General features: G+C 41.3%; 2 protein-coding genes across 3 annotated transcripts in view; one reads left to right on the forward strand and one right to left on the reverse strand.

Moving 5' to 3' along the window:
• Positions 1-4,835, forward strand: part of dnm2a (dynamin 2a) — a 36,804-nt gene extending 31,969 nt beyond the window's left edge. For both annotated transcript variants that reach the window (XM_020610331.1, XM_020610332.1), the window contains 6 exons: positions 677-786; positions 925-1,036; positions 1,185-1,349; positions 2,347-2,570; positions 2,913-3,176; positions 3,501-4,835. In XM_020610331.1, coding sequence (XP_020465987.1) covers positions 677-786; positions 925-1,036; positions 1,185-1,349; positions 2,347-2,570; positions 2,913-3,176; positions 3,501-3,573 — 948 coding nt within the window. In that variant the 3' untranslated portion in view covers positions 3,574-4,835. The remainder of the gene's footprint in view (positions 1-676; positions 787-924; positions 1,037-1,184; positions 1,350-2,346; positions 2,571-2,912; positions 3,177-3,500) is intronic.
• Positions 4,836-7,702: 2,867 nt separating this feature from the next.
• Positions 7,703-10,006, reverse strand: tmed1a (transmembrane p24 trafficking protein 1a). The gene is made up of 4 exons (XM_020610214.1): positions 9,833-10,006; positions 8,581-8,678; positions 8,071-8,257; positions 7,703-7,921 (listed from the first exon to the last, which is right to left on the reverse strand). Exons 1-4 carry the CDS (start codon positions 10,004-10,006, stop codon positions 7,703-7,705), a joined length of 678 nt encoding a protein of 225 aa, XP_020465870.1.
• Between the last annotated feature and the right edge of the window lie 3,139 nt (positions 10,007-13,145).

Consider the following 13,145-nt stretch of genomic DNA (forward strand, 5'->3'; position numbering starts at 1 on the left):
GCAGGCTGCAATGTTCCAGCCGGGATCTGACTCTGGAATTTGCAGGAAATCGTACTGGGTTACGGGGTGGGGGGGTTGGGGGTGTACAAGTGAGCATGTGTGTAGGCGCTTGTCTACGTGAGTACTCTTGTATTTTTAGTGTTCGGGCAGTGTGTATCTTTATGTCTGTATGACTGTGTTTATGCACACACATGATATGTTTCTTCACTTCGGTCAGGCGCATGTATTTTTGTTTGTTTTTGCATGTGCAGTTAAGTGTTTGGCCCCTTGTGTGTGTGTGTGTGGTGGGGGCAGGGGAATGTGTGGAACTGCGAGTGATGTAACTGTTGGGCTTGTGCCGTACTCTGTGTTAGTGCAGACATAAATGCTTCCAGATGTCTCTTCTCAACAGTGAAAGCTGGCACCCCATCCCCCCAAACTCCTCCATGCTCCTCCTTTTCTTCCTTGTTTCCCTCATCATACATTTCTCCATCTCACCAGCTTGGTGGTCATCCACAGGGAGGAAATGCATTCCATTATGCCTGCTGCTTTTGTTTTCTTCTGCATTTCTAAAATATAAACAAATGCTCACTTTGTGCTGATAGAACTTTATTCTGTTGTATGCTCAGTTTTGGCATTCTCAGTTATTTATTGATAACCTCTTATAAATACACATTTCTTCTGTGTCCTATGCTAGGAAAAAGAAAAGAAATATATGCTGCCCCTGGATAACCTAAAGATCAGAGATGTGGAGAAAGGCTTTATGTCAACCAAGCACTCCTTTGCAATTTTCAACACTGAACAAAGGTCAGGGTTATGCTGAAATTGGATTTTTCCAACCTGTGTGAATAAATGTAGACCTTATCTTTGTGGTTTTTGTGTGCATGCATATCCTTCTGTGCTGGGTAAGCCTACACACTCACAAGCACTTGTTTATCTGTACAGGAATGTGTACAAGGATCTTCGCCAGATAGAACTGGCCTGCGAATCTCAAGACGATGTGGACAGCTGGAAAGCATCCTTCCTCAGGGCAGGAGTTTATCCGGAGAAAGACCAGGTATGTGGGTGGTCCTTTGTGTTTCATTAAAAGCCATACATTAGTATCAGTTTGGTCAAAACTGACATAATTGCAACTTCTACAGAAAAATATTTGCTATACTGTATATTTTTACTTCATCTTTGTTGTATGTGTTATTTCTCATTAGATTGAGAATGAAGAGGCTGCCCCTACAGACACATTTTCTATGGACCCTCAATTGGAGCGGCAGGTGGAAACCATCCGCAACCTGGTGGATTCATACATCACCATCATCAACAAATCCGTCAGAGACCTTGTGCCCAAGACCATCATGCACCTCATGATCAACAATGTAAGTCCTCAGCAGATTTTACAGTGAATGCTAATGCTAACTAGGTAAACAAAGGAGTCTTCTTCCCGTGGGCGTCCACATCCTGATCGTCCCCCATAAGTGGCTGGTAAACACAACGCCTTTGCTGGATGATGTCACCATTTGGTGCAGTGTGGTAAGAGTCAAAATAGCATATATGGACACACATAGCTTCAGTTAGAGGTTAGAAGCTATGCATAGTTCATGCACAGTTTTAAGGTCTGAAGAGACTTGTGTGAAATCATACAGGAGAGACGCCAATTGAGTTTGTGGCAGAACCTTTTACAGCGCTTGTATATTGTTGTCTTTTACTGCAGATGATAATTCATACATTTCAACATTTCACAGTGCACCTGAGTTGTTTTGCATTTTGTGACTTTGAGTCGAATAAAATACTATTAGTCATATATTTCATCATTGAAGACTTCTTAAAAATAGTGTTAAAATATTGTCTCGTCTGCGTATTGTCTCTTCTCACGAGCTAAGTGTGTCCTCACACCTCTATCTAAATGTCACTGCATCATTAAGCTGTCCAGAACAGTGTTAGTTTTCCTGTTTATATTAGTAGCATTGTTGGGTGTTTCATGTTAACACAAGGTCATAAACTTGAAGGCACTAATTAACAGAATTCATGATACAAGCTCACAGTGGCTTATTCTAGTGAGCTCATTTGATGTCTTCCAGCAATCCAGCAGCTACACACTCGCACAACCAACACTTACATCATTGTCCACTGTTCACATTTTGTAATATGTTGTCTAAGGAAGTGTCTCTATTCTATAAATAATTTTTGCTCTTGTGGTTAATTAGTCTCTTCATTTTCTATCCCTAACCCTTCACTTATTTCACCCACATTTTCCAGTTTATGTATGTTGATCATTTCACATTTGGCTGCTGATGCTCCATATCTAGAAATTCTCAATGTTAATCAATGTACAGTGCTGCTGTCTGTATTTTAATGATCTAAATCTTAACACAGGCTAAGGATTTCATTCACGCAGAGCTGCTGGCATACCTCTACTCATCTGGTGACCAGAATAGCCTCATGGAGGAGTCAGCTGACCAGGCCCAGCACAGGGATGAAATGTTGCGCATGTATCATGCACTGAAGGAGTCACTGATCATTATTGGTGACATAAGTGCCAACACCATCTCCACCCCACTACCCCCTCCTGTAAATGACGGCTGGATCCAAGAAACCAGGTGAGATAAAGTTGATAATGATGGTTGGGTAGCACTGATGATGCAAATATAGAGGCTACGGGTGTAATGGATGGAATGTACATTTATGTTATAAACATATGAGATAAGCAACAGGCAGATAAAAGACAAATATTTAGCTTTGTAGCATTATGATGCTTTATTGAATTTGAAAAAAAAATTGCACATAATAGCCAGAGAGTCTTATTTTAAATTCATAGACATTTGTCCCAGAAAAGGCTCAGAAAAAAAATAGCCTCAGATCGTCTTTGAAAAAAAGACCTAACAGGATATTTTAGGTGATAATCACAACGTCAGATTCAGTTACTCATGTCCTTCTCCCAGCCCAACCCTTCCGAGCAGGCCACATCCTGCAGCAGCCCTGCCCCCTAGCCGCCCACCTGCTGTTCGGGGCTCAACACCAGGGCCACCCTTGAACCCTTCCCCTGCCTTTGGAGCTCCACTCAACCCCTCTCCAGCCTTTAATGTACCACCAGTCCCCTTTCGGCCAGTCCAGGTCATGAATGCCTTCAACAGCGTTCAGGATCCTTCCGGTGCACCCCCACAGATCCCCTCCCGACCAGTCCGTGTCCCACCCGGTGTTCCCAGGTATGGCTTCCTTTTTATGATGTGACCAATAATGTCATATGTGTTTATTGTGCAGTTTTGCTCCACTTTATTTGTAACATTTTGTCACTAACATCATCTTTGGTCTTTGAAAAGTCCCAGGCATGGTTTGTCATTTCTCACTCTCACCAGTTTTCCCATCTTTATTATTTAATATCATTTCTTTACTTGTACTCTCACTCACTTCTGTCTCTCATTCTCTCTGTCTTCACATCCCCTCTCTCCTCTGCTGGGTTGTTTGGGTTTCTCTGCATCTCTTTGTGAGCATGTCTCACTGTTGTTCTGTATCTTCTCTCCTCGTTGCAGCCGAAGACCCCCTGGCGCTCCTTCTCACCGGCCCACCATTATCCGCCCTGCTGAGCCCTCCCTGCTAGACTAGACCTGTGGCCCAGCCCACCTAAATGTGTGTGTTTCTCTGTGGGTGTGTGTATCTGCACACTGTTGGGCAGGGGCTCAAGGGGAAGAGCTAACTGATAGCGGTGCAAAATGTGCATTGTCCAGCTGTGTTAGCATGTCTCAATAAGTAATGTTAATAAGCTGCTAATACCATCTTTATCAGTGCACATTAAGGAAAGAAATCCCATAACCACTTGAGTAGCACATGTAACTGTTGTGGAAATTCAATCCGAGCTTTTATTTTTATCGTAATAACTTGTTTATTTCCTCTGACAAGGTTCCCCAGCAGAAGCTCATTAGATAACTTATTAACCGTTACAGACTGGCTTTCCTCTCCCCTCCCTCCACCTTTTTAGATTGGTGCAGATGCCCAAGTCCAGATCTCTGTGTAATATACAGACGTACTCTGTTAATGTTTTACTGGGGTTTCATTTCCTAGCTGTTTTCATACTGGAAAAAAATAGATAATTACTGTTGTTATTTTGGTGGTGTCAAGTTTTTCCAGTGTTATTTTATTCGAGAGACTTTGTTTTTTTTTAATGACCATCATAAATGTAGCTTTAAAAATGAAATTCTAATTGCAGCAAAGACAAAGCACAAAAAGACATGGGGCAGGGCTGCATGAGACAGACGGGGCAGCTTCAGCACCCCCTCTGTGAAATCTCCTTTCACAATGAAAAGATGTCAGCCATACTGACCATTAGTATCCAAGCACTTCTGACCATCTAGCCTTACAACAAGCCACTCATAACAGGGATATTGTGGTCTGTTATCAGAACTATGCACAAAAACCTGTGAAAGGGAGCGAGACAGATTGGTGGCTGCACTCTGTTGGAAGCATCCTCTCCACTAATTTTGAGTTAAAGCCTTGAATTTTATTCTCTTTAGTCTCAGTTAAACCCCAACGGAGCCTTCAGCCTTCGGTTAGGTTTGTTCATTCCTAGGTTCACTGATTCATATAGAACAGAGCACATAGTACAGTTTCCTCTCAGAGAGGATAAAGACTCAGTGAAGTGGTGGCTGTGTGTGGATGGGGACATAGCTGTGCATTGAGGAATTGGTGCATCTTTCCAGGCCTAGTTGTCACAGACATTTATTGTTGCTATCAGTTCTGTCCCCATGCATTATAAATGTTGTATATAGCTGGCTTACACTGGGGAGTTAACACTCTCATTTAACCACAGGGTTGATGAAAAGAACATGCTGTTGATTATAATCAAAGCCCAACATGAAACTGTACGGGGAAAACTTGGGCATTTGTCATTTTGATGTTTTTGGTTGCATTTATGTCGGCGCTCTATAACTATGTTTCTCAGCCCCCCAACTTCTCCTGGACTGGGGCTCTGCTACAGAAACGAGCTGTCTAACATGTATGTTGGGAGGGTACTTGGGGCTGTGATTATTTGATAATGATTATCTTTTGATTTCCTTTTGACCATTTACAACCAGTTTTTCTGGAACATTTGTAGGTGTTTAGGGGAAACCGGTCAAGCAGGGAGTGACACTGGGTTACTTGGATGTTTTCTGATTTTCATTTGATCTGTAGAGGTGGTGAGTTGGTGGTGGGAGTTGTGTATGAAGGCACATTCTGTCTGGAGAAGAGGTTAAGACATTTCTCTTCTCATCACAGAGGAGAGAAACAATTAGCAAACCTGACAAGACAAATAAACTAGTAAATGTTTGAACTCTTTACAAACTGTAGATTCTTGAGACAGAATGTGCTTTTTCTTTCCTGGCATTTCTCTACAGGCCTGGCTTTCAGTGACAGTGCTACAGAGTAAAATATATATGTAAAGAAATAGCCTTGAGTCTTCACTTTAGATCTTCCACAAACTCCTGGTACACAGAATTTAGCAGTTTGTGATGCAGCTTATTGAATTGCCCTTGTGCCTGTCACTTCAGCCTTCTGTAGAGAAGCCCAGACTGTAAATGTCCTGGAATATGTTAGGTTATGGTAATACTGCCTTTCTTCCTAATGGATGTCCCATACCTCTTCCTTCTTTCCCTCTCCTGTATGGATGTGGTGGAAGGGGTTGGAAACCAACTTGCAAAAGTCTTTCTTTTTGTTTTGCAAACCCTTGTCAAGTGCCTCTGTAGCAATTAATTGATTTGAATAAATGAACGTGAACTTATTTAGAAAGAAGAACAAATAAAGAGGTGTTGTGTACAATAAAGGGACTGGCTCTGGTGGTTGGTGTCTTCTTGTGTCCTGTGTGATCCACTTTCTCTTCTCTCTGTCTCAGGTCATGCAGAGCCTCTCCTAGTTTCCCTGTCCTCACTTGCCTCCTCTAAACCAGTACAGCAGCACCAGTAAACCAGCAGGTGTTCCTGTGGCAACCCTGCTGGCAGACTACCTGCTTTAGAGCAGCATCACTCAAACAAAAGGCCACTGTTACTCTGCATATGCATGTTCACCAAATGCAAAGTGATGAATCTTAAAATTGATACATTTCCATAGTAATAGTAGCTGTTTGTTGCTGTTGGTAAGTGTGTAACAATGAAGTCATGTTTTACATTTCAACCCTCTTCTGCTCTCTTATAGCATTGAATCAAAAGATTTAATGAAACCTTTTTATTCATCAGGAAAAGGCTCTAATGTCAAAATAAAAACTGATCTTCTTTAATCCAGTGTTGAAAGATATAACATGAAAACCTTTAATAGAATACAAAAACATTTTTATATACAGTGCATATAGAGTTTACCAAAAAAAGCTTTTAAAACAGTAAAATGTTCCTCTCACAGAGATCGCCTCATTGCAAATTCCCTCGCTGTTTCCGTGATTGCATCCTATAGTGTTAGCTGTCATAGTGCATGTTAAGAGATTAATAATAATGGATTGTTCCTGAACAGGCGCCCAGCTCCCCGACGAAACCAGTGATGACCTTGACCAGCCTGCAGTGGACAGGAAATGGCCTCAGTCCACGGCAACAGCAAGACTGGAACTACTGATCCTAATTCCAGCACAAAGAAAAGCTTTAACAATGATGTAAAGACCCGTCAGTAAGACAAAATGTTATTAGTCATTGAGGCATCAAGCTTAAAACCAATTTTTTTCTTTAGTTCTCATAAATATTTTGAACACATTTCACTAAACTTTTTTAGTATTTCTAAAAATAGTTAGAATGGAGATGCGATAATGGGAAATAACTTAAGTCCAAATCCATTGTAGATAATTCCTGTTCTGTTCTGTGATGAAGATAAATGTCTTTCAGTTGGTGAAGCATTACCACTGAATGTGATTTATAACAGAACATGTTAACTGTCTCAGGAAGCTGCGCAGTCTCTGTAGGTCCCATAGGATTGTGAGAAAATAATGGTGGTTTTACACCACAATAGATTGTCTAATGTCTTATTAGTGTTTCACCATGAAGTGCAACTGCATGGAACTAAATGACTGCAATGCCTCCAAATAATGTTACAGAAATATGGTTTCAGCCCAAAACCTCCAAAATACATGACTTCACTATTTGCTGGCTTAGTTAATCTCCAGAAGGAGAAACCGGACAAATCAGAAAACAATTGAGGAATTTCGGGGAAGCTGCTTTTACAGCTGTGTGGGTACATTTCTTGTTATCACAGTAAATTGTACTTGTGTTTTTTTTTTTTAAACAGCCTGAGTTGTTCTTTAAAGTATAAGGAAGTGAGGTGTAGCTACTGTTTAGATAAAATGTTGCCTAGAGTCATGAATGTTGATGTAAAATGTCATATCTTAAATTCAATAAAACAGCATTCCAGTGAGAACAGCAATGTTTCTTTAGCTTTGCCAAATGTCGTTAACAAATATGAGTGCTGTGGGTATTTTGTATGTGCTCATTACAGTACTGTACAAGAACAAATACGAGTGCTGTGGGTATTTTGTACTGTATGTGCTCATTACAGTACTGTACAATACATGTGATTTTCAGGTGTGACCAAAACTAACACGTTCACAAAATGTGAAAGCAATGCCCTTTTTGGCTGCATTATGAATCCCTTTTAAAAACTTAGAACTGTCTTTGAATTGCACTCACAAGGTGTGTGAGATGAGGATTTAGTGTCAAACCTTCAAGTGTGATAATATACAGGTTCTGCAGGAGCTTGGCTAGAGGTTAATGAGACGGTTCAGCTGTGACTATGTGCAGACCCGCTTGGTGCCATCAAAGAAGCTCTGCAGGATGTAAATCTGTGTGACAGCGACGGTGACCATGACAAGCAGGTTGAGGCAGGACCAGAAGGACACTCGCCACAGGTTGTCCTCCAGGAGGTAGCGGTCTCTCGCCTCGAAGGCCCGCAGCACAGTCTGAGCCTGACGACTCCTCTCCAGGTGATGGTACACAGAATCCAACCTTGCCTGGAAGAACAAGAAAAGAACAGCAGACAGGAGGTGACGAAAGAGCGGAAGAGAGACATCCAACATAATTACATTAGATATTCTAAGTGTGGTTTGGAGGGCAATCATAGCTGCAGCACAAATAAAAGCTTTTTGTTTTTCCCTCTCACCCTGATGTCCTCCACTTTGTACTCCACCACGCTCTCTGCTGTGGCCACGTCTCCCCACTCATCTCGGCCTCTGCCTGTGCTGCTCTGACTATTAATGATAACCTCAAAGAACACCATCTTCTCTGACAGTTTACTGAAGCTGTTGTCAAAACACAGTCGGTAATCTCCATCCTCCGTGGGATCCACCCTGCAAGAATAAAAACTGGTACACAATTCTGGAAATTTTCTCCCAGCTAGACCATGGTTGAAACTACTAAGTGTTAAGACACAACAAAATAAAGTAGTAGCATTTTTTTTTTATCGTTATCTCTTTTTCTTTAGAAAAGGAATTTTCTGAAATACAGTCCTCTATTGCACAGGTTTTCATGTATTTTGGATGAACTCTTGCTGCCGCCTTAATGCTTGCTTCTACTTTGTGGATCATTGGTTTTAATACAAATCAAAAGTATTGTAGGAACCGAGTGTCACATGAAAACATGGTGGTTTTTAGAAAGCATTTAGGTGACCCACATGTGAAGGCCGTCAGATTTTCTAAAGTCAGACACCAGCCGGTATCCGCTGGGCGAGATGAGGGCAAAGCCAACATCCAGACCTGACCCAGCTATCACCTATAAGAGAGTAACACAGGGGAAGAGCTCAGTAATGTTAGACAGAATTCACACACATATCCATTGTCTGTTACCTTCACATTTTCATTCCACACAAGCAGCTCGCTCAAGCTTTAATCAGACTATGTGGGTAACAGCCGCCTGAAATTCAAATTAAAGCCCTGATAAAACTGTGAGCAACAACCTCGCTCACATAACACACTGGTGATAATAAAGGAACAGAGTCCATTATCCCTCTAGTTAAAGATAACACAGTTTGTTTTAATCACTCGAGGTTCAACACAAGATGTGATAGAATACAATAACCTTTCATTATCTGGAAAAAAAAGTACATAAATGTCTCAGTCTGGTTTTTTTTTTGTGTGTTTTTTTTTTGTGCTGCAATATTGTTGTTCCAAAAAGAACAGTATCACAGTGCAGCCTTTGACCTTACAGGCTGCCAGTTAGTGTTGTTGAGTGACAGTTTGGGACAAAGCAGCAGATCAGTGAATCAGACCTCCACATCAATGTAACTGTCCTGAGAACATCGTGTGTCAACTGATCCGGTGACGAAGCCCACGTAACGCTGCTGGGCTCCTCACTGACTCCATGGGAAACCACAGCTGGGCAGTCAGGACTGTGTCTTTACACTAGCACAGTCCTGCAGCTGCCACTGGGTGAACTGGTCTGATGGTAGGAGATGAAGTAATACCAAGGCCATGGCCATAGAGTGACTGAGGTCATTAACACATTATGAGAGGCTATAGGACAGGTGTGCTTTGGAGTTTGAAACTGGCAAAAAAAGTATTTTGTATATAACATTCATTTCCAGTTAATATTGTTGGCCATTGGATAGCTTGGATGCACAGTGTCACCTTGTAAGTGTGTCTTGTAAATTTGTGCGTATCCCTAATGCACATCAAATACTTTTAAAATGTATTTTTGCAGTACAGGTGGAAGCGAATGTATAATTTTTTTGTTTTTCTACCCCTTTGCCTTGTGTCTTCAATAAGAGCAGTAGTGTAAGTTCTTATCTTAAGAGCAAAGTCCATAACCTGTTCACTTGTTTCTGAGTTAGACATGATTCACAAACAACTTATACAAAACTCTAATCAGAATGTTACAGACAAACACGGACACACAAGAGTGAAAGACAGAGAGATGTTTGTATTTACCTGGTAATCCACTTCTATGCTGTCATCCTTCACGGTAGTTTGGTAAAAACACTCTGTGCTACCAGCAGGTAATAGAAATGTAAATGCCGTTCCTTGATTTGGTCTTAAAGCCAAAGTCAGGCCTACAGTCAGGTTTAAATATGCCAGCAAACAGAGCTGTACAGACACATTCATTGTCCTCCGGTTGCAGTGCATTGTCCATTTATTCCATGTTTACTAGCTACAGACTATTCTAAGTTACACATGTACAATAAAGCAGGTTTACAGCAGGCCTGTATCTGCAATTGCTTACTCTCATGCTCTGACAGCTGGAGAATAGCTTGCTAGTAAAGGGATCAAAGCTGAATGAGTGGACTACTATCTGTGTCAACCAATAGCGCTTCGCATGGACTGCAGCCACATGCAAAACGGAGAAGCAGAGGCAAGGTGCAATCAATGGGTGCAACACTCTCATGTAGCATGTTTACATCTGGAGCATGAAGGCCTGTACAGTCCTATGTGTTGTTTTTAAATTTTCATAATTGTTTCACTTTGTATGCTCATTTATACCTGCTTTTTTTCTGAACAAGGAGGCTGTTTTTTTTATTTGTTTGTTTGTTTGTTTGTTTTATTCCCTGTAACAAATGTTGTGCCTGTCATGTCCTGTAGGTGGAGATGTGGGTAAAAGCAGGCGGAGAGCAGGCCATTGCCGTGACAAGGGGATGTGATGTGAACAACATAAAAGAAGGACCTTAACACTTCAGGGTGAATTCTTAAGTTATGGATAATAATACACTGTCAACAAAACAGCAACAGCTATTGAACATTAATGTTGTAAATATGGTTGTAAGACTCATTTAAATCCCCGTGAAACATGTTCATGTTATATCTGATTACAGTGATTCTCAAAGACAACAACAACAACAACAACAACAGTACTTTCACGCAACCATAAATAAAACAGGTCACTGTTTCCACTGTATGTGAACAACCTATACATCTTACCTTAAGGCCTGTAATGCCACATAAAACATGGGCCACATTTGCCCAAAACATAAATTTTTGCAGAATGAGTTAAACTGCAGTAGTTTTTTCAAGGGTTGATCGCCTCTGGATACAGTTTAAAAAAAAACTAAATCTGTGACTATCGGCTTTATAAAAACAGCCTGGTGCTCCTGAGAATATTGGTCTGCTTTCTGAGGTTTCTGAACTGTGGCTGCCTCTCCTATGTTAACTGATCATATCTAATTTTGTGGCATATAAATTGGTACATGAAGTTATTGAAACAAACACTGGTTAATGAATATATAGCAATAGCTAACTCATAATTGTGGTGTAATTCATGATACATCCTGCATTATTTCATACAGACAGTGGTTAGCACTGTCGCCTCACAGCAAGAAGGTTCTGAGTTTGTGTGTTGTCCCTGTGCCTGCATGGGTTTTCTCCACGTGCTCCAGCTTCCTCCCACAGTCCAAAGACATGCAGCTTATGTTGACTGGTGACTCTAAATGGCCTGGAGGAGTGAGTGTGGGTGTGTGTGGTTGTTTGTCTACATGTCAGCCCTGTGATACACTGGCAACCTGTCCAGGGTGGACTCTGCCTCTCGCCCACTGTCAGCTAGGATTGCCCCCCCCAAATGACACTTCATACTCTCTGCAAGAATGTCAGGTTTATGACATAGTCCATTATTAAGCTAAAGTATGTTTGTTAAAGGAATTTTCTATTATTAAGTCATCATAGAAATACTGGTAGTAGAGATACAGTGGGTACGGAAAGTATTCAGACCCCCTTAAATTTTTCACTCTTTGTTATATTGCAGCCATATGCTAAAATCATTTAAGTTCATTTTTTTCCTCATTAATGTACACACAGCACCCCATATTGACAGAAAAACACAGAATTTGACATTTTTGCAGATTTATTAAAAAAGAAAAACTGAAATATCACATGGTCATAAGTATTCAGACCCTTCGCTGTGACACTCATATATTTAACTTAGGCTCTGTCCATTTCATCTGATCATCCCTGAGATGGTTCTACACCTTCATTTGAGTCCAGCGGTGTTTGATTATACTGATTGGACGTGATTAGGAAAGCCACACACCTGTCTATACAAGGTTTTCGTCCAGGATATCCCTGTACTTGGCCGCATTCATCCTTCCCTCGATTGCAACCAGTCGTCCTGTCCCTGCAGCTGAAAAACACCCCCATAGCATGATGCTGCCACCACCATGCTTCACTGTTGGGACTGTATTGGACAGGTGATGAGCAGTGCCTGGTTTTCTCCACACATACCGCTTAGAATTAAGGCCAAAAAGTTCTATCTTGGTCTCATCAGACCAGAGAATCTTATTTCTCACCATCTTGGAGTCCTTCAGGTGTTTTTTAGCAAACTCCATGCAGGCTTTCATGTGTCTTGCACTGAGGAGAGGCTTCCGTCGGGCCACTCTTCCATAAAGCCCCGACTGGTGGAGGGCTGCAGTGATGGTTGACTTTCTTTGACTTTCTACAACTTTCTCCCATCTCCCGACTGCATCTCTGGAGTTCAGCCACAGTCATCTTTGGGTTCTTCTGTACCTCTCTCACCAAGGCTCTTTTCCCCCGATAGCTCAGTTTGGCCGGACGGCCAGCTCTAGGAAGGGTTCTGGTTGTCCCAAACGTCTTCCATTTAAGGATTATGGAGGCCACTGTGCTCTTAGGAACCTTAAGTGCAGCAGAATTTTTTTGTAACCTTGGCCAGATCTGTGCCTTGCCACAATTCTGTCTCTGAGCTCTTCAGGCAGTTCCTTTGACTTCATGATTCTCATTTGCTCTGACATGCACTGTGAGCTGTAGGGTCTTATATAGACAGGTGTGTGGCTTTTCCTAATCACGTCCAATCAGTATAATCAAACACAGCTGGACTCAAATGAAGGTGTAGAACCATCTCTGGGATGATCAGAAGAAATGGACAGCACCTAAGTTAAATATATGAGTGTCACAGCAAAGGGTCTGAATACTTATGACCATGTGATATTTCAGTTTTTCTTTTTTAATAAATCTGCAAAAATGTCAAACATTCTGTGTTTTTCTGTCAATATGGGGTGCTGTGTGTACATTAATGAGGAAAAAAATGAACTTAAATGATTTTAGCATATGGCTGCAATATAAAAAAGAGTGAAAAAATTAAGGGGGTCTGAATACTTTCCATACCCACTGTAAATATGTAATGCCTGTATCACAAATTAGGAGCCACAAAATTCTGTCTTAATCTAGTTAAGTATTGTTTCCTGGTTTCACTTTACCCTAACTCAGCTGAGTCTGATGACCTATTTTTAATGTGTCTGTGACT

This window comes from Monopterus albus, unplaced genomic scaffold, assembly GCF_001952655.1.
Source record: "Monopterus albus unplaced genomic scaffold, M_albus_1.0 scaffold105.1, whole genome shotgun sequence".
NCBI classification, from domain to species: domain Eukaryota; kingdom Metazoa; phylum Chordata; class Actinopteri; order Synbranchiformes; family Synbranchidae; genus Monopterus; species Monopterus albus.

What these genes read in the sequence shown, in the direction of transcription:
- tmed1a (XM_020610214.1), bottom strand. Translation starts at nt 10,006, where the DNA reads ATGAATGTGTCTGTACAGCTCTGTTTGCTGGCATATTTAAACCTGACT. An exon ending in GCATAGAAGTGGATTACCAG is followed by an intron (nt 8,679 to 9,832) that starts GTAAATACAAAC and finishes ACTCTCTTATAG; the next exon opens with GTGATAGCTGGGTCAGGTCT. An exon ending in AAATCTGACGGCCTTCACAT is followed by an intron (nt 8,258 to 8,580) that starts GTGGGTCACCTA and finishes TTATTCTTGCAG; the next exon opens with GGTGGATCCCACGGAGGATG.